Here is a 21,521-nt window from a genome sequence, read left to right on the forward strand (position 1 = left end):
TTAGCTAGCATATTATACCACAGTTACTTCTGCTTTTATTACAGATCATCAACCCCTTTATTTTTTCTTTGTCCCCGTTTCATTAAAACATCCTAATGTTTATTTCCTACTTGAACCCTAGAACAGGTTTTCATTGAACTGTTACTCCAAGTTCTCCCCTCAGGGAAGGGTGAAACTCTCCCCTCAGGTGCGTGCATGTTTCTGTGGCATTTAAACCCTGCCCTACCTGTAGGCTATGGATTGCCCTGGCAAGACACATGTTACTCAAAAGTGTCCTCACTGCCATAAGCGAACAGCCAGGATCAGGAAAGCCAGACTCTTGTAGCTAAAGCTGCTCCTAATGGAGAGGTCCTTCAGGCTAGCATCTGATCCAGAAGCCAGGATTCCCCCTGAACAGAAGTCCTCTGTGGCAACCTCTGACAGGCTCGCCTTCCAAGTACGAGTAGATGCTGCTGTCAATACCAAGTTGGTCCTTTCTACAAAAGAATTTGGCAGTCTCCCCTCAAAGCCTTAATCGCCTGTTTTCAGCACTGACCTTACTCTGACTCACTCAATACCAAGTCACCCTTCCACTCCACCTTACTCACCTCCCCCCTCTTTCGAGTGACGAGGATGATGTCAATGATGGCAAGCCTTATTCCCACCATTCTTCTCCCAACCACAATACAGCAGGACATGCCTCCACACACAGGCCATCATACGGCACACAAAGAATCCCAATAATAAGTCTACTTATGGATGGCATCCATGCCTCCTCCACCCCAGTTGCTGTATTGGACACTATGGATGGCACATCCCACTTATCACCAAGACCTCTCAGCTCTCCCAGGTCGCCTCCTTCCCCATCCTTCATCAGGGACCCCTCTCGTGAAAATCTACTGCAAAAAGAGGTAGATGACTTCTTACAGAGGGAAGGGCTTCTATTTCCATTATTTTGTCACAGAAAAAATAAAGGGGGACAGAATCCCATTCTCAATCTCTAGTTTCTCAACAAGTTCATGAAAAATTAACACTTCAGGATGGTCACACTTGCTACTATAACCCCAGGTTTAGAAAGGGGACTGGTTCTCTACTCTCACTCTTTGTATCCATCCCTTGCAGTTTCTTCAATTCATAATAGGCCCAGATTTTTTTTCAATACAGTTTGAAAAGCTCTGAACTGGGACTCTCTGGTCAGGCAACTCTCTCTGGTCTGGAAGGACCACGGACGTTTCAGGACCAGAGTGTCCTGGTGGAGGGCTAGCGCTTGGGAGCCCTGAGGGCTGGCAGGGCAGTGGGAGCCCAAAGTGTGGCAGTGGGGGCTTCCCAGCAGGGCAGTGAGAGCCGGCTGCCCAGTAAGGCAGCAGGAGCCCAGTGTGCAGAGGTAGAAGGGCTGCCCGGTACAGCAGTAGGAGTTGGGCGCTGCAGCAAGAGCCCACTGCACCTAGAGGTGACGGGGCTGCAGGCAGTTGGGCCAGGCCGGAGGTGCGGGGGCAGAAATGACCTTCCCTGGTCTGGTAAAATCCTTTGTCTGGGACTGATTAGGTCCCGAGGGTGCCAGACCTGGAAGGTCCAACCTATACAAGGTTTTTTTGGTCTATTTACTGCCCCTCAAGGTTTTTGAAGGTCTGGGTTGTGGCTGCACATTTATGCAGAAAAAGTATTATGATATTCCATATCTAGATTATTGCCTGCTCAAAGCACCAGTACAATAACCGGTGATAGATGCCACAGAACAGACACTCATGCTCTTTTATGAGGTTAGGCTTCCAAATAAATGCCCAGAAGCCCACACTGCCACCTGTGCAACAAATAGAGTTCATTGTAGCCTCCCTCAACTCTCTCAATGCATCAGCCTTTCTACCACAGCAGCGATTCCTCCCTTTGACCAACCTGATTTCCACAGTACAAATTAGCTCACAAGCCAGAACTTGTCTACAACTACTAAGCCACATGGGCTCCACAACATACACTGTCAGACACGTGACTCCATGTGCAGTGCCTTCGAACCTGTCTCTCCTCAGTTTTATGTCCCGCATAGGTACAGTATAAACAAATATCTCAAGGTATCAAAACAGATAAAAGGAGTCCCCCTCTACTGGATTCCACCAGATAATATCTATGTAGGAGGAACTTTCGCACAAACTCCCCTAACAATGACTGTGGCAACAGATGTTTCGCTTCTGGGTTGGGAATTGTATCTACACTTGTGCTTTATCCAGAGCCGCAGGTCTACAATGGAAATTCTTCTGCACATAAATCTCCTAGAACTAAGAGACATGCACAAACACTTGCTCCCACTTCTTACTGATCGTCAAAGGCAAGATCATACAGATCCTCATGGACAAACAGATAAGGAGACATATGATCACATTCCTTTGCATAGAGACCATGAGACTCTGGCAATGGTGCATCAGACACAATATCCATATTACAGCATAATACCTACTTGGTTGCCAAAACATCATAGTAGATGTATTCCTGGAAAAAAATCCTGCTTAATGCAAGTGAGAACTTGACAACATGCATGCTCTGAAACAACTTCAAGCATTGGGGATTTCCAATGATAGATCTATTCACAACCACACAAAACACCCTCACTTCTGCTTCTGGGTGGTGCTTGGTTGCCTCTATCTGGGTAATGCCTTCTTTTTGAAGTGGAACACTTCTCCTATCTGTGTTTCCCTTCCACTTCCTATCATTGCAGGTTATCCATAAGATAAGGCAGGATAACGTCACAGTAATTTCAAAAACCTCCATGTTGCCTCGCCAAAGTTGGTATCCTTATCTTCTCAAACTATCAATGCTTCCACTTCTGCCTCATTTCCCCTCTTGCCACTACTTGCATTCTTCATCCAGATTCTCAATGACTCCATCTGAACGCATGGATACTTTCTGGCTCAAAGGACCTGAAATAAAATATTCCAGTGAAATACAAAATGTTTTACTACCGAGTCTCAGAACAATGGCCTGCAGCACCTACATGAAGAAATGAAAACAATTCAAGGCATGGTTTCAACAAAAACCAATTTCAGCCATCTCAGCCTCTTTACCCTTAATACAGGACTACTTTATTGCAACTCAAAAGGTTGTGCCTTTCCATGAGCCCACGAAGAGTGTGTCTCTCTGCTATCACAGTGTTTCACAGCAAAATAGAGGAATTCTCTACATTACCCACCCACTCACGAAAAGGTTCCTCAGAGGCCTCAGCAATTTCTACCTTGACATGAACCTACCCTGGGACCTTAACCTAGTCCTTCGAGTCCTCACTGGCCCTCCAGCAGAAACCATGGCAACATGCTCTTTGTTGCATCTTTCTATGAAATTAGCATTTCTCATGGTGAATATGTCTACCACTCAGGTGGGAGAATTAGGCATTCTCATTGCAAACCCTCCATACATAAAGTGTATTTGAAACCACATCCAAAGTTTTTGCACAAGATCATCTCCTCATTTCATCTCAGTCTATCTACCTTCCCACATTCTATGCTAAACTGCTAGACGGTAGTCCAGACTAGATACTCTGGATGTACAAAGGGCAATTGCTTTCTACATAGGTAGAAAAAAGCGTTGCATAAGTCTCCAAAACTGTTCATCTCAATCACAGAATGATCCAAAGAGAGCGCCGTATTTACACACAGGCTCTTTAAATACATTTCAGATTGCATACTCCCAACATGGCTATTCATGTGCCTTCCACTAGGGCTTTATCAGTCTCTATAATGTTGCTTACCAATGTCCACATTACAGAAATCTGTAAGACTGCAGCCTGAGCCTCAGCCCAGACTGCTTGAGTCCCCACTGTCCCTGTGCTCCCCACAGCGCTTTCGCCTTCAAAGTGTAGCAACAGCCCTGGGGAGTTGCCCTTATCAAATAATCAAATAGTTGTTGCAAATTGCATTGACTCTTCGATTAGCCAATTAATCAAAATTTTACATCCCTAGCTAGGAAGTCCCCTAAAGTGGAGCACTCAAGAGAAAGTTACCCCCTTGTATACAGTAATATAGGTTTTTCATGACGTGAGTCCCTGTGAATGCTCCACTACCCTCCCTCCTCCTCTGTTCTTTGGAATTATCACAAGGCTCTGCAGAAGAGAAAAAAATGGGGGGGGGGGTTGGTCACACAGTGCTAATTAACTGCCTGAAGCAGCGTGAGACGTGGGCTGCATGTGTGCAACGCAATGGAGCACTGCACTTGTAATCCAAGATTTATAGTAGCAGTGAACACCTAAAGTGGAGTACCCAGAGGGGCACACATTTCAAAGAACCTGTTACTGCATAAGGTGAGTAACTTTCTCTTGAGTGTATTTTAAGTAAACATTAATAACTGGAAATAACGTGTCAGCATGCATTGTTTCTACTTTGGTTACTAAGCACAAAAGTTTATAGATATGAGCATATGTTCAGTTGCGGTTCATCTGTATTACACAATGCACGGCTAAACTATCAAATGATACATATGGCTAAATTTTATAATCTTAGGTCAAGCGTGTGTCATTTCATAACCTTGGTCAAGCACATAATATTCATGCTAAATTATGCCAATTCCCATCTTCTCTTAGGGCACATTCTAAGCCCTTAATTCTTAAAATCTATTGCCAAGCTTTTTTTTTTTTTTTTTAACTACATGTATTTTGGTTCTCCTTCTTACTGTTACATATTCAGTAACTTCCATTATTGTATACAAGAATGTTTAGCAGACGGTTTGGGGCAAAATGTAAAACTATAGATCCTCTAAGATCAGGGTCCACAATAGACACCATGAAATTCACAGTATGAAAATTGATTTTTTTTCCTCCAGCCAGTTGACTTTTTTTGAACTCCAAACTTAGTCTGAGAGATGAATGAATAGATTTCAGATAGAACTGTACCTCCTTTTTAACACACTTGCTTTTTGTAGTTGCATGTGAACATGGATTTTAAAAAAACTTGTTTTTTTTTTCTTTTGTTGCAAGGGATTAGGACTGCAGGATCCACCATACTGAAGTTTAACTTTTATGTAAAGACATTTACTATGAACTATAAAAATAACAACTCAAAATGGAGAACATACAAAGGAATCATAAGCAATGAAGAAAAGGTAAAAGAAGTTGAAGGAAAGTTGTGACACAAGATTTGATACTCAAGGAAAGATTTTCACTGCCATGAAAGATTAGGAGCGTGTGTTGACTTTGACAAAGATTGTCCAACTGCATAAATGTAACTTAAACAGGCGCACAAAGACTGTATGGACACTTTTTAGGTTAGCTAAAGGAATCCGTATGAACTAAACCAAAATTCATGTTCTCAAGTTAAAATAAATATCCATGTAGGGATTTGCACAAAGCAATGCAACATGTATACAAGGCCTACAGTGGAGGGTTGCACTGGTATAACTACACTGAATTTCATTTTTGAAATTCTACTCTAAACAAATCCCAAGAGCCTGATCCAGAGTATATTCTTTGTTACTTTCAATGGATCATGTAGGAATTTTCCGTGCTGCTGCACAGGACCCTAACAGATCATCAGTTCTCATTTTATAAACCAAAATCTTGCTCCAGAGGGAGTCTTACAGGCCCTGAAAGTCTGACTAGAGAAAGGGGATTCTTGTTACCGCCATGTATTCAGTACTTTAAATCATATGGAGAAAAAAATTGGTTTCACGATGTGTTTTTTTTTCCCCCCAGGATTTTTAATATCCTATAAGCTCAGTTTTTTGCCTACAGTGGAAAATAGGTACAGTAATGGCCCTGAACTATGCAAACTAGATATTTGAAAGTTTGCCGGTTTGCACGTTCCACAACGATAATTATTAAATATTTTAAGAATATAAGAGCGGCCATACTGGGTCAGACCAAAGGTCTATCTAGACCATTATCCTGTCTGTCGACAGTGGCCAGTCACAGATACCCCAGAAGAAGTGAACAGAACGGAATCTTCAAGCAATCCCTCTCCCGTCACCCATTCCCAGCCTCTAACACAGGCTAGGGACACCATACCTACCCATCCTGGTTAATAACTATGATGGACCTACCCTCCATGAATCGATCTAGTTCTTTCTTGAACCCTGTTAAAGTTCTAGCCTTCTCTGCATCCTCTGGCAAGGAGTTCCACAGGTTGACTATGCACTGTGTGAAGAAAAACTTCCTTTTGTTTGTTTTAAACCTGTTACCCATTGATTTCATTTGGTGACCCCTAGTTCTAATGTTATGGGAACATGTAAATAACTTTTCCTTATTTACTTTTTCCACACCAGTCATGATTTTATAGACCTCTATCATATCCCTGTCCCCCTTAGTCTCCTCTTTTCTAAGACGAAAAATCCCACTCTTTTTAATCTCTTTTCATGTGAGACCTGTTCCAAACTCCTAATCATTTTTGTTGCCCTTTTCTGAACCTTTTCCAATGCCAATATATCTTTTTTGAAATGAGGCAACCACATCTGTACACAGTATTCAAGATGTGGGCGTACAATGGTTGTATATAGAAGCGACAAGATGTTCTCTGTCTTATTTTCTATCCCTTTTTTAATGATTCCTAACATTGTTTGCTTTTTTGACTGCCACTGCACGCTGAGTGGATGGATGTTTTCAGAAAACTATCCACAATAACTCCCAAGATCTCTCGCTTAAGTAGTTATAGCTAAATTAGTCTCCATCATTTTGTATAGTTGGGATTTTTTTTTCCAATATGCATTACTTTATATTTATCAACAGGGCTCGACAAATCCGCTTATCTACTTGCCCATGGCGAGTAGATTTCAGCCGGCCGCCCCATTCACTGGCAGTGCAAGGCTCGCAAGTGGGTTTTCACTGTGGTCGTCGAGCCCTGTTTATCAACATTAAATTTCATTTTCCATTTTGTTGCCCAATCACTTAGTTTTATGAGAACTTTTTGAAGTTCTTCGCAGTCTGCTTCAGTCTTAACTATCTTGAGCAATTTATTATTACTTGCAAATTTTGCCACCTTACTGTTCACCCTTTTCTCCAGATCATTTATAAATTGGTTGAATAGGATGGTCCCAGTACGGACCTTTGGAGGACAGCACTAGTTACCGGTCTCCATTCTGAAAACTGAGCATTTATTCCTACTCTTTGTTTCCTGACTTTTTAACCAGGTATCAGTCCATTTAAAAAACTTGGTGTGATTGTTTTTAAATTCCACCTCAAAAGAAACTCCAATTCATCTAATGGAATGGGTTTTTTGCTCATGAAAGCTCATGATTCTGTATATCTTGGTTAGTCTTTAAGGTAGCACAGGACCACTCATTGTTTTTAAAGTTAGACTAGCCTGGCTATACTTCTGTGACTCAGAAGAAACTGTTACATGTTATCTTAATCAGAATTAATTCAGCCCAAGGCTTCACATTTATATACTTTTCATTTAAACTAATTAAAAAATCTACTTGTAGAGCAGGCTGTTTGATCAGATGGATTTTGTAAGTACAAATAGGTTAACATAGTCATTATTTTTTGAAACCGTGAGCAGTCCTGTGGCACTTTAGAGACCTAACAAAAATATTTATAGTATCAGGAGCTTTCGTGGGCAAAACCCACTTAAGTTATTTTTTTGAGTAGTATCCGTATGAAGGTGAATAACTTCTTTTTCATCATCCATTTAGAGTTCATTGAAGAAAAGTAGTTTTACAAAACTTTTTTCATGATTTACTTTCCATGAAAAGGGGGTGATGGAGTTTTGCTTTTGATGCAGGGGGTATTTCTAATTCAAACACAACAAGCCTGCATGAGCAGGCTGCTGATCAGAAAATGAAAATGACTAGTCTTATTTCTTTGTCCAGGCTGAGTTAAGTGCAAAATGCCAATGTTAGCAAAAATTGTAAAGTAAATTCTTTTAAAATTTACTTCCAATAATCCTAAAGTTATAACACAGTTTTAGATATTTTTGAATGAGTTTTAGGTTGACAAATTTAAGATCTGTATTTTTAACAAACTCCCTCTGAAAACACAGCAATTAAAGAGTTTGTGTGCTTTAAATTGCAGGTATTCCAAGGCAACTCTAATTATGGGGACGTAGTACGTAATAATTTTATCCCTCCTATAGTGGCCCGATATGTGCGGATCATTCCACAGAGCTGGCACCAAAGAATAGCACTTAAGGTGGAGCTGATTGGTTGTCGAATAATGCAAGGTAAATAAGTAAGTTGTATTTCCCAGAGCCCAATGAAGCAATGGAGTCCAAAGCCCATTACAACTCAGTTGTTTTCCCTTTTTGCAGCTAACAACTCATTCACTCACTCAGTGTGGCAAAGACCAAGTCAAAGTACAGGTGTGGCAGTTGAAAAAGAAGACAGAACCATCACAGAACCCATCCCATCAGAAGAAACTAGCTTAGGTAACACTAGATCAGTACAGTCTCTCTAAAATGTCCCATTGTCTTGATGTGTATTTCCTGTTCTACCCAGCATCTACAATTTGCCAGATAAAATTGTTACTATCTCATCAATGTTCTTCAAAGATTTTTCTGAAAATGAGAGAGTAAAGAGTCCTCTTTGTTTTATTTACGAAGGAAAAATAAAATTTGAAATCTTAATTTTTTTTAAACGTAGATATAGTGTGCATCACTTTCCCTATTTTGTCTCCCTTGATGGACTCCTATTGACATCTTGCTTGGACCTTTGAAGGGACAGTGTTCTTTTTATAAACAAAAAACATTTTCTTCCAGATGTGTTTCAGATGTTAGATGTTAACAAAAACAAGCCCTAAATTATTAAATAGCCTGAATAAAATAATTTCCTCTTTCAGTTAATGAGGTTTCACATCTTTCCTTTCAATGATGTCCTAAATTGACCAGTTTTCTAGTCCCTAGAATCTGAGGAAAAGTTGAGTCAACAAGACTTGAATATCTAATTTAAAAAAAAATTAAGGGAAAAAAACACTTGAAAAACAATTTTCAGTTTGTCTTTATTTTTGCATACCCTAGAGAAGTGCAGTGGGCATAAACTCTTTCTGATTTGCAGGGTCACTCTTACTTTTGACCTACACTGCCTTAAAACATGGGATTGACTATATTATATGTAGTAAAATAAAACCCACTTGTTCTTACAATAGTAGTTTTGCAAAAGATAACCTACTACAGACCTTAAGAGCCTTGGGTTTCTAGAGGTATTTTCTTTTTCTAAATAAATAAAAACTCTCTCTCCTCTCCCCTTGCATACTCCTACTCCCCAAAAAGGCAGGTTAGTGCTGTACAAAAATATTGATGTATAGATAGAGGTATCTCTCCAAAGTAAATACTCCTACAGTAGGTCAGTGACTCAAAAGACCAACTAGAGCAGTACACTTTACTTTCCTCTATAGAAGTCTAGGTGGGTGCTTAGAATTGAGCAAAGGTAATGTGGCTGCATTCTAACAGAAAGTACCTTTAGTGCTATTCCCGTTACCCCAAAGGTTGACTGAAGTAGGGCCCCTATGGAGAAAAGTAATATGTGGATGTGCAATTAAAAGGCTATACTAATATAGGCACATAAGGGAGGCAAATTAAGATTGCACAAGCAAGCTTAATTCTGGCATTTCCTAATGTGTGAGTGCTTAATTTTGCAACCTTAATGGTCTTTTAAAATAGACATGAGTGTAATTCAAAGGTGGGTTTTTTTTCAGTTTGCCTTTTTGGGGAGGGAGGGGAAGCAAATTCTCTCATGCGCCACTTTGTTGATACCATGTGATTCTTCTGGAGGGTTGGAACTTTTACTTCATTAGCATCAGTGGTCTCTGCCACTGATGCTAATGAAGTAACTAATGCCAGTGAGCTCAGACAAGCACTTCGACAGCAAGTTTCAAAGATATTTCATGCTAGCAGAGGATTGAGACTTGGGAATCCTCTTCAACCTTGTCCCACCCCAACCCTGTCTCCTTGTCCCAGTCCTATGCTCTTTGCTTACCCAGTTCCAATCCATACTTCCACAGATTTCTCATCTCTGTCCCATTCCTCAGCCAATTCTAGTCTCCCCTTCCAGGCTCCTCCTCCATCCTGTTTCTGTCCTCTCCCTTGCAAAGTTACAAGCAATTGAAAATAGGGTCTTCATAATGGGAAGTGTCTGACAACTTTAATAGGTGGTACCGCCATCCCAGCCTATAATAAGATAATTTACTTTTGGAAGAATGTATATAGATATGGAACAACACAGAAACTGAGGGTTCGTCTACACTGCTCTGTTATTTTGAGATAACAATGTGAGCGTTTACACAGCCATTTCATTATTTCAAAATAATGGGTGGCTTATTCCAAAGTTTGTAAACCTCATTCTATGAGGAATAATGCCTATTCCAAAATAGCTATTTCCAAGTAAGGCCTGTGTAGATGCTCCTCTGCTGCTATTTTGAAATAGCCCCTCACCAGGGCCATTCTAAGTTATTCCTCCCCAATACCTCCTGGAGCTCTAAATCAAGATAGCAGGTCTACATTAGGGAATCCCACCTCAGACTAATTTTGAGGCTTCCCAGCAGTGTAGACATGCTATTTCAAAAATAAGCTATTTTGGAATAACTATTCGGAAATAGCTTATTTCAAAATACGCGTGCAGTGTAGACATAGCCCTAGAGAAAATAGGTCTAGCTCCTTCGGGATCAACATGGTGGCATCTATTCACATCAAATCTAAATTTGTCCCACAGCCTCTTGCAATATTGCACCTTTACTTTCTCATGCACTCTTGAGTCAAGATTTTTATCCTATTTTTTTTTTCAGGCTACTCTGCTAAAACAAAATGTATCTAGCTTTGGAAAACTCTAGCCTGGTTACATTTTTTTTGTTGTTTTTGTTTTTTTTTTCATGCAGGGTTAAAACTTACAGCTATCGTTGTCCCAGTCCTAGTAGGGCTGTGTCTGTTCCTGCTATCTGGGATTTGTATCTATGCAGCCATACGAAAGTAAGAGATTTTATTTTTCATCATATACATTAAAAAAGCTGTGGTGGCATAGACAACACTAGCACACCAGTGCTTTCTCATAGGCTGGAACTTAAAAATTGTTTGTTGATAGAAAGCCTTTTTAAAATGAGAATCTCTTATTTGGTTTGGTACATTGTGTTACTCTAACATCTGGCAGCCAAATACAGAGGTGATGTACAATAACACCCCCGATGCTAGTTCAGTTACACAGTAATTGGTTAATTGGCCTCAAACCTGCCTATTTTAATTGTTATCTTGCCACCTTTCATTGGTGGTGTTGCTACATTCGGGTCTGCTGGTTCCTTGATATGTGAATTAGACCAGCATTGACTCAGTGGGCCAAATTCAGAGGTGTTATGTAAGGGGGTTTATAAAACATGTGTTGGGAAATAAAGCTAAGCAGCTGTCACATGAGTGGAAATGCCTGGGAAAAGGTTAATTTCACTATCTTAAACTCCCCCTAGACTTCCCTGAATTTGAACTCTGCTCGGTGAAGATTTGGGGAAGAAGATACAGTTCCTGTGACATGACTTCCCTATGAAAAGGGCTTGTGTCGCCTCTGAATGCAGTGTCAAATGTAGGGTTTCTAACTGACCAAAAGTCAGGCTAGCAATCCTAACACAACCAAGAAGAAAACATCTGAGCTGTCAATATAGGGACATGAACAAACCAAATGAACTGCTAAGAGGTCACTATTTTCTGTGCCTTTGCCAGCTAAACGAGTTTTGAGGGGGAGGGTAAATATAACAAGAGTCAGCATTCATGTCCCCTTCTGTAATAAGTACTGTTATCCAGAAGAAAATGAAGGGGGATGATTTTCCTCACATGGTAAACATGCTGGTTCTCCCTACTGAAGCTAAGACCTGAAGGTGAAGTGCTGGGAGGAACAAAACCTTACAGACATATTGCTATCTTTCAGGCGAGGGACAAAAGGAGATGCTTATGGCTCATCTGCACAACACACAGGTTAGTGGAGATTCATGCTCTCTCCTTTCTGTGAGTTGATGGGAAAGATCAAACAGGTGAGCATCAGTTGCATCACTTCCCTTTCAATTCAATTCACGGCATTGTGAAGGGGTTAGAGCAAATGATGCCACCTGAAAATAGCAGCCAAAGAAAAGAAACAATGTGGCTTCCACAACAGACATGCAAAAATCAATTGAAAGCAAGACTTTGTATCAAAACTGACAGTATTCCCACTAAAAAAAAACACATACCCGCCATCAAACTGTGCCTTTCCTTTCCCTCTTCTGCAGCGCAGGGGTTAGCCTCTCCCTAAGGAGGTTTTAATGAGGCTACTTCTGGTGGACCTCCCGGGGGGGGGGGAGGGAGGGAGAGGGAGACGCTCCTAATTCCTAAAAAAGCCCAACAGTATTGAATTGTGTTTCATTCATCATATCTGAAGAGAACATTGGTGAGGGGATTTTGCTTTTGGAAGATGTCTGCAGAAAACCTTTTGAAGTAACATCTTTTGTGTTAGGTGACTAGGTTGGGGAGGGCAGGTTTCAGTTAGGCTAGGAAATCCTGAGTTCAACTGCTATTTAGTTCCTCTCCAGTGGAGCGCACTCTTCCTCTGACAATGAGATGGCAAAATGTCCATCTGAAAGAGAAGAAAGCAAAAGAAATTCACTTCCCCTCAACTTGTCTCCAAAGAAACCTTGAAACAGAGCAATGCAGAATACCCCTTTCTCAGCAGGTGCCAAAGGAGAATACTTATGGGGTGAGGGGAGGAGGGGGGACTAAGAGCAAAGTCTCCAGCCTGAGGCTGAACATCTACACTCAGGCCTGTATGCAGGGGGGTGTGAAGGGTGTGAATACCCTCCCCCCCCCCATGATCCTCCAAGCTGACCCAGTTGAGCTGCCTGCCAGCTCCCAGACCCTCCCCAGCCCAACTGAGTTGCACGCTGGCTCCAATCTCCCTTTCCCTCACAGCCCAGATAAGCTGCACACCAGCTCCCAGCCCCCCTCACTGCCCAAACCTGTTTGGCCCCTAAACCTGAAGGTGTGGAAGAAAAAGGTGATTTGAACCTAAGAACTCTGAAGGGGTGTATATGTGTGGTTTGGTTTTTTTTTTCCAAAATTTGAATCAAAATGTTTTCTTCAAGTTTTTCATTTTCTTCTAGTTGTTTTGGATATGTTTCACCCCAGGCATGCAAGTGTGTATTTTAATTCGGTCAAATTTCAGTAAAGAAAACAAGTTCTGCTACACTCCAAACTTTTCCAGGGCCCACCCTTACTTAGTAGAAGTCTTTTCACACTTGAAAAGCAATACTAACTTAACTGTAGCAAGTGATTTAAAAAATAGCTTTGTAACCAGAGCAGCAGACATTTTAATGAGGAAAACTATAAGTTTCTCCCTTATATTTTTATATGTCTTGATGACCTTCAGAATTCTTCTCACTACGAAATGCTGCAGCATATTCATTTTAAAATACTGATGGGGATAAAACCAGCATTGAGCTATGGAGTTTCATGGTCTAATTCCTAAGCTGGAGTCAAGATCAAATGGCCAAAAAGTCATTATGATCTGATGGTTGTTCAGTCATGCACTCTTGTGGAATGAGATAGTAGTCTCAATTCACTTCCCAGTGGACATGTCTACATCAAACATGCCAATTGTATATTTCCATCTTGCGCACATCACTGGAAACACCACATGAACCTCCTTTCATGAGTCCGAGGGTTGTATTTTAAGTGGTCTACCTTTCACGAGAAACAAGTATAGGAAAGAGCTATATTCAGGAAGAGAAAATAGATCAAAGAGTACCTTGTATCCTATGTCAGGCAGTGCGGATTATGGTCCCAATTTGGAGAAACTAGATGAAGTGGGTTAGTAGTTTACAATTGGTTGTTTGCAAACAAAATAAATGAATAGTAATGAGCTTATGCAACTTTCACACTGAAGCTCTGGAGTGGGATCATTAGCTCTAAACACTGTCGTGGAGACACAAGCCATATTATCCGAAATTGGCAACTAATGGCACCAAGATAAAATAGTTAATTATGCGTATAATAATGACAAGCCGTAATTTGACTACAACAAAGGCTGGAATATTTTTGAATATTTTTCATTTCTGATATTACAGCAAGATCCCAAAAGGTAATTGCTATAACCCCTTTATTACTGTATACATTTTTAGTCTAACACAATTATTTTACCATTGTTTCCACTTAAATTTTTCATTAACCTTCCTTACGCACTCTCATTGCATGACTATTTTGAATTCGTTTATATTTTTAAAAATTGCAGTCCATGTTTACCAAAAAAGCGCACACACCCCAGAGAAATTCCTGCATACGGGCCTGACACTGCAAGTTTATAACCCCAGGCCCAAACCTTAGTCAGCTGCAGGTGTTTTATTGCAACCTACACACGTGGGTCTGCTGCCATGTACTAAAATTTCTCTAGTGCGCTTTAATTTATTCCTGTTTCAAAGCAATGTAATTCATTGTGCTACTTAGTTCACAATAGCAGGTCTACACAGAAGCTTAGTGCATAGCAGGCTAGTGCAGGGTAGATTTATACCCCAGCTTGCCATGAACCAAGTGTTCATGTGGATAAGCCCTTAGTGTATTCTGCTTTCATTATTTCTTCTAGGTTGTTGGAAACATATCAAGCAGCCCTTTGTCAGACATCAGTCAACAGAATTTACCATCAGCTATAATAATGAGAAGGAAACGCCGCAAAAGCTGGATCTGGTCACAAGTGACATGGCAGGTAACTGTTGCAGCCTTTGAGATGCATTCACTTTCTTCTTCCCTGTGTTATGTACTGTGGTACATAACACAGGGGAGGTGGGCAAATACTGACTGAGCAACCTACCCTTGTGCATTGAATTAGTGAAATGAGGGAATATACTGGGAAAATGGATAATTAAGAAATCTTTTTTTAACTTTCCTCCATTGTGGTGAGAGGTTTGTTTTCTCCTTGTGAGACTGTCCGAGACAGACACAATACAAAAACCTGACTAGAATAGATTGTGCTTGCTGATTAGGATTATATTTTTCTTTAGTCATGTTTGTATTTATTGTCTTACTACTGCAACAGAGTTGAGTGATGCAAATGAAGAGTCCATTTGCCCAGAGGTTGGAGATGTGGGTGCATGCCCAACTAGAGAGCATATTGAGACCTCTGTTCACCTCCCTTAATGCCTGAAGCACTTTGGAAATCAGGGCCAGTGAAAGTAGTTAAGTAAAACAACAATGTGTTAACGTGCTGTGTTACCTTGGCTGCAACTCATTGGACAAAGCAAATTCCAGCCATCAGTCCCTGTTTGCATCTCAGATAGGATTCCTGCCCCTGTGTTCTCTTTCTGGAAAGGTTAGTGAGCCCAGCCATTGTATGGGATCAGTCAACATACTCATCTGCTGTCCCCAGCATCCCAAAATTCCAGTTCTCCTTTGATATCCATCATCAGAGAAATGCAGTGAAGACCAACTAAAATAAATGGTGACCAGGATTTAACTTGAATTCCCTCTGGCACTTACATGGATATATCTTAAAAACTAGACTAGTGCTTGTTGTAACAGGATCTTTCTAAATGTTTTGATGACTTTTTTTTAAAATTGTCTTCTGAGCAGGGTGAATCAAGATTATTTGTCCTTGTGGTTATTTGAGATGATACCCTGCACAGATCCACACTTTTTGTTTAATGGCAACTACTTTATAGATGGTTCCAAACTCTCGAGCTGTGGGATTTTTAAACCCTGGTAATTTATAGCGGCAATGTTTAAAGCTTGGAATTTTATGTATACTAGCCTTAAAGGCAGATGATAAAGCTGAAAAAAGTGAGTTAAAGTTAGATATGTGTGCTGAGAGCAGCTCTGCAACCAGTTTCTGGAGGGCAGTTAATTTAGAAATATGTTTTTTAAAAATCCTAATATTATAATTCACCGTTAAAATCTCTAGCACTCCCTAGTCCCTAAAGAGATCCTGGAATGGATCAGGATACTCCATCATATCCTGTTAGGGGTTCCATAGAACTAATGGTGGGAGAGGTTTCAAAGAACAATTCGATGGTCTCAGCGCTGTACAGATAAAGACAAGATGTTTTCTGACCAAAGAGCTTACAGCTCATTTTGAGATGTGCAACAGGAAGTGCCAGAGAATTTTACCAGGATTACAGAGGACTGAACTCAGCCCATGTCTGAATTGAAGTGTAAAGTCAAAACAAAAACTGAATTGACCTCAAGGACAATACCAAAACATTGGCAGTCTCTGTGGGTGCTGTTTAACAAAGCTGTGGAGGTCAGCTCATCAAAGAAAAAGGGATACATTTTAGTCTCTTGAGTTTCTGACTAGTGAAAATGTTGCAATTTTTTCTTCTTGAGTGTCTTAAAAATAATTTTCACCCAGGAGTTCTTTGGGTGGGGCTTTCTTGGATTTGAGTTGCAAACACCCCTGTTGACACTGCAGTCCTTTGATCTTATCTCTGACTCCTCTGTGGGTCATTTGCTGCTTTCGATTAGGGATGTCACCATGTAGTCGAGTAGAGGATTAACCGATAAGCCTACGTTTATCAGTTAATCATATCTACTACAAGCATTTCTCTCCCACTTCTCTTCTCTTCCCTTCCCCCCCACCCCCCAAGCTGCTTCTGTATCAGAGACAGCAGGGTGGGGGAAGCGGGAGCCCAGATCAGCAAAGCACCCTACCCTCTCCACCCCATCACTGCTGCCTCTGATAGAGAGGCACCGGTGCAGCAGGTGAGTGGGGCAGGCGGGAGCCAGTACATGCGGGAAGCTGGCTCTCCTCACATACCAGCTCCGCAGAGCTGCCTCTTCTTCCCCTGTCCCCTCACCCCCGTGCTCCTGCCTCTATTAGAGGCAGCAGCAGGGGAGGCTTCCATGGACAGAGGCTGCTCCCTGGGATGCCGGCACAGCTTCTGTCTATGGGGAGCTTGGACTCCCATGGACAGGGCTGCTGTATCAGAGGCAGAAGCACGGAGTGGTGGGGGTTTCCCTGATAGTGGAACCAGAAGTGCACTGGCTGCCAGCCATGCCCCCAGGGACTATCAAATAGGCATGTAACCAACAAGATTTGTGTATTTACATGACTATTCAGTAAATCGCTATCTAACATCTCTAATCCTGATCCTCCTCTTCCTATCCTGCCAGATCTAGGTGACCTATCCAATAATTTCCTTCCTTGCTGTTCCCTCTCACTTCTAGCTCCAAGCTGATTACACACTAAATTTGATCCATTTGACTCTAGTGCCTTCCATCTTGGTACTTGTCCCATCCAGCTTTCTCCTCCTATTTGTTATTTGACCTGCATAAGATTCCTCATCAGTAATGCAGGAACTGGGAGTATGGGAAGAGTTTAACCATCCTTCAGGCATCTCCACTACTCTGATGTGTCTCAGAACTTCTCACATGTGAAAAATTCCTATCAACTTTAGTCTGGCAAGGGAACTTGCATCATATCTTGCTGAAACTGCACTTTTATGCTTTCTCTAGAACCGTAGCTATTGCTGATAAATGATAATATATTCACTGAATGAAGGAATTTGGCAGGTACTGAGTTTTCTTATGTTCCTAATGAGAATTCCTGTTGATACAGCAGCTGGGTCACTTAACATTTTTAACTGCCTCTTATACATGATACAATTCAAACAAGCCAGTAGTCTGTCTCTGTATTTATTGAGCTTTTAATGCTTCTTTTTAGATTATCAGCAACCTCTCATGATTGGAACCGGGATGATGATAAGAAAAGGATCCACATTCAGGCCAATGGACACAGAGTCTGAGGAGAAGAAAGATAGTTCAGAGATTGAGAACCACTACCACTGCCCACACAGAGCTAACCATCATGAATATGCACTGCCGTTGACCAACCAAGAGCCTGAATATGCCACCCCTATTATAGAGAGACATCTAGGAAGAGACAACACTTTTCCCTCAGAGAATGACTACAATGTACCTGTGATTTCGTCAGCTCATAAACATTCCCTTTCTGCTGCCAGTTTCAGTAATTCATGTAGGACTCATGTCAGGAATGGAAACTATCAAACGCCACAGAGTCTAACAAACTATGATAAACCTAAGGTTAATGGTGTTTTGACCGCAGTGGGCTACAGTACTGACTATCAGAAACCACAAACTAATTCACTGGTGAATGAGGGTTATTCAACACCCAGAGACTGCCTAAAGCCAGTAAATCAGACAGCAATGACAGCACTCTTGTGACTTTCTGAGCTGAGATATTTGCTGCTGGAGTGAACAATGTTACTGTATAGCTACTGGAATGAATGTATTATAGTTAGGGCTCTACCAAATTCATGGCCATGAAAAATGCATGTCATACCATGAAATCTGTTCTTTTGTGTGTGTTTTAACCTATGCAATACAGATTTCAAGGGGAAGACCAGCGTTTCTCACGTTGGCGGTTCTGACAAAAGGGTATTTCAAGGGAGTCACGGGACTCTCTTAGGGGATTGTAGTATTGTCATTCTTACTTCTGTGCTGCCTTCAGAAATGGGCTGCCAGAGAGCAGTGCCTGTTGGCCAGACACTCTGTTCTGAAGGCAGCACCCTGCCTGCAGCAGTGCAGAAGGGAAGAGTGGTGATATTATACCATACCACCCTTACTTCTGCACTGCTGCCTTCAGAAATGGGCAGCCAAAGAATGGTGGCTGCAGACTGAGGGCCAAACTCTGCAGCCAGCAGTGCAGAAGTAAGGGTGGCAATAACATACCGGGCCATCTGTCTTCAGAGCTGGGCTCCCAGCCAGCAGCCACTGCTTTCCTGCTGCACAGTTCTGAAGACAGTGTGGATGCCAGCAGCAATGCTGAAGTAAGGGTAGCAATTCTAACCCCCCTCTCCCCAGCCCATACACACACATACATGCTGATAAACCCCTGCTCCTTTTTGGGTCAGGAACCTTACAGCTATAACACTGACATTTCAGAGTTAAATTATTACATTTATTTTTAAAATCTTATGGCTGTAAATGGACCGTGAATTTGATAGAGCCCTACTTTAAAAGGATTCTGCTCCAGCAGCTAGAAGACAAACTCAGTCTGAGCACATGATGTTTCAGTTCTGTTGTGTTCTGACACTTGAAGACCAGAGTACACTGATTAATCACTGACTGTAGCAAGAGAAGCAGAAGGATCAGTGAAAACTCTTTCTGTCACTGATTTGTTATATGTGCAATTTGTACATAGTTTCTATTTAAGAAAATAATTGAGTTTTCTTTAGTCTGTTTTGTTTTATGTATTTAAATGGTAGGAAAAACAGCTGTTGGAGAAGCTCCTGTACAAAAAAGTTTTATGCTCATACGAACTTTATCTTTTGTATTAGCAGTTTTAACCTGTATTCTCCTATAGCTATGGTGGTTCACTTCTTTTTCCATGATTATAGAAATGCTTATTTCCAACAGTTTTATTCTTGGAAGAGTGGAAGAAATAAAACTACGGTACTTGTGGGTGATCAATTTAGTGTGATGCTCAAACAAAACTAAGCTACTTTTTTTCAGTAACAGTCTTTACATGCTAGGATTTAATTTGATATTAAGATGCAAGATGAGTCTTTCCATGCTACTGTTCATGTTAAAGACAAGTAGAAAAGATTTAAAACCATCTTGGTTCAAGCAGTGTCTTTTATTGTAGTGAACATGAACATTTTTTTTTGGACTTTACAAAATCTACATCTATGAATGTAACTTTTCAATAAGGGTCTGTGGACTAGGACAGTTTACAAGCAGAATAAGTTTTGAACTTTGAATTCTTGGGTTATTTTTCTTTTAGAGTTTTACCCCTTCTGTCTGAAGTATTTGCAGACCATACAATCTAATGTGCATATGGTTTGCTATTGGCATTTAAAATTGACGGCACTCACATCAGCAAAGTTTGTTTTTAAAAAGGTGGGAGAGGGTTGTTTCCAGGAAGATCATCCTGGATTCTCGTTTGGGTGCTATACCTGCACTGCGTTGTGCAGGAAGTTTCTCTCTTGTTGAGAGGAAGCATAATCTAGAGAAGACACAGAGCTGAGAACCAGCCTGTAGATCAGAGTTTCGGTAACAGACGAGAGACCTAAGGCAAAAATCACTTAACTTCTCAGGATCTTTAGCTTTCCCGATCCACAAAATGGAAATTTTAGCCAGTCTCAAAGGGGTTTAGTGAAGCTAAATTAATTGTTTTTACAGTGCTTTAAGTTCCTTGGATAGAAAAAGTAGTAGTAATTTGAGACTATGCCATATCTAGTCCCTAACAAGCTCTTAATATTTTTCCTGTGCTTATTTCACTGTTAATGTGCTGTGGACTGTAATGGTGCAATGACCTTCTGCTGGTGCTAAACTAAAGTGTGTGTGTGTGTGTGTGTGTGTGTGTGTGTGTGTGTGTGTCAGTGCAATTTCTGTGAAATGTGTGAAACACTTCAGTTCCTGAAGTAAAACTGCAGCAACCTACTTGCTACACCACATTGGGTGGTATTGTTTACTTTCTGTTGTTTACATACATGTGTAAATAAAGGACACCAACCTTTGTAACTATATCCGGCAGGTCTGGCGTCTAGCTCTGCTTTATCATTGCTTCACACCCTTGTTGTTGCATATCCCGCAGGAGGAGAAATTTGACAAACACCCAGAAATAGGTGTTCCCGATTATGTGTAAAAGTAACAGTTGTGCTGCTGTGGCTAACATTCCCTGTGTGACTTAATTTTTTTTAGCAAGGCCCTGTTATCACTATACCTCATTTAGTCTTTGACCTATAACCTGTGGGGCTAGAGAAGAGAGCGAAGGAAGAATCTAGGACTAAACTCCATGCTGGATTTATATAATAGTAAGGGATGAGGATCCCCTTCTTATGAGCATGATTCCAATATTCCACCCACACATAATTAGTTTGATTTGTAACTGCTCAAGCAAACAAAGGCTTGTACACCCTGCCACTTACCTTACTTGAGGGGTGAATAAGCCACCCCCACACCTCCTGAGATGCAAAGTTACATTGATCTAAGCACCAGTGTGGATAGTGCTATGTTGGTGGAAAAGCCTCTTGCGGAGATGGTTTTACTAGCCCAATGGAGAGTGCCCTGTTGGCATAGGCAGGGGCAGGGAACCTCTGGCCCGGGGGCTTGGTGCCTGCGGACACTTGGGTTAACAAACGCTATGGCTGCCTGCCAGCGGCTAACCCTGATGAGTTCTGTCAGGCCCACAGGCCAGAGGCAACAGTCCCCCTTTAATTTTTTCCATCCATGTGCAGAATAATTTGTATGTGCACTGAGGCATGTCCAGTAGCAACACATGCTGCCGGCTTTGGTGTGCTGCCAGTCAGCTAGGCAGCATTTGAATCACTTCTGGGTGGCCGCCTAAGCACACAGTTTACAGGGAACACGGGCCAGAGATTCCCCACCCCGGTGAGTAGCTCTACGTCATCGGAGTTACTCTCACTCGAGGCACTGAGATAGTGTCAGTCAGGCTATTAAGTAAGTGATGACATGGCTGGTGCAATAATAATCTGCGGACATGCCTCTGCCAGCTGATTCCTCCATCTGCAGCTCTGAGTAGGAGTGTAGAGTTCATCTTGGCACCTACTTATCTCCCTGCTAGCACCCAAACGTGCCTCCACACACAGCCTGGTTTCACTTGGTACATTTTTTTTAGTGTCACAGGACAGAACCTTAAGAAACTCCTCAAATAGTTTGTCTTTTCCT

At 41.4% G+C, this 21,521-nt stretch overlaps 1 protein-coding gene across 3 annotated transcripts in view; it reads left to right on the forward strand.

Moving 5' to 3' along the window:
• Positions 1 to 20,359, forward strand: part of DCBLD1 (discoidin, CUB and LCCL domain containing 1) — a 64,707-nt gene extending 44,348 nt beyond the window's left edge. For 2 of the 3 annotated variants that reach the window (XM_006123084.5, XM_089777221.1), the window contains 7 exons: positions 4,934 to 5,058; positions 7,961 to 8,108; positions 8,196 to 8,312; positions 10,754 to 10,844; positions 11,785 to 11,831; positions 14,464 to 14,583; positions 17,533 to 20,359. In XM_006123084.5, coding sequence (XP_006123146.4) covers positions 4,934 to 5,058; positions 7,961 to 8,108; positions 8,196 to 8,312; positions 10,754 to 10,844; positions 11,785 to 11,831; positions 14,464 to 14,583; positions 17,533 to 18,053 — 1,169 coding nt within the window. In that variant the 3' untranslated portion in view covers positions 18,054 to 20,359. The remainder of the gene's footprint in view (positions 1 to 4,933; positions 5,059 to 7,960; positions 8,109 to 8,195; positions 8,313 to 10,753; positions 10,845 to 11,784; positions 11,832 to 14,463; positions 14,584 to 17,532) is intronic. The other variant, XR_012902648.2, reaches the window with a different exon arrangement.
• The last annotated feature ends 1,162 nt before the right edge of the window (positions 20,360 to 21,521 follow it).

Source organism: Pelodiscus sinensis, chromosome 3 (assembly GCF_052426305.1).
Source record: "Pelodiscus sinensis isolate ZL-2025 chromosome 3, ASM5242630v1, whole genome shotgun sequence".
Lineage (NCBI taxonomy): Eukaryota > Metazoa > Chordata > Testudines > Trionychidae > Pelodiscus > Pelodiscus sinensis.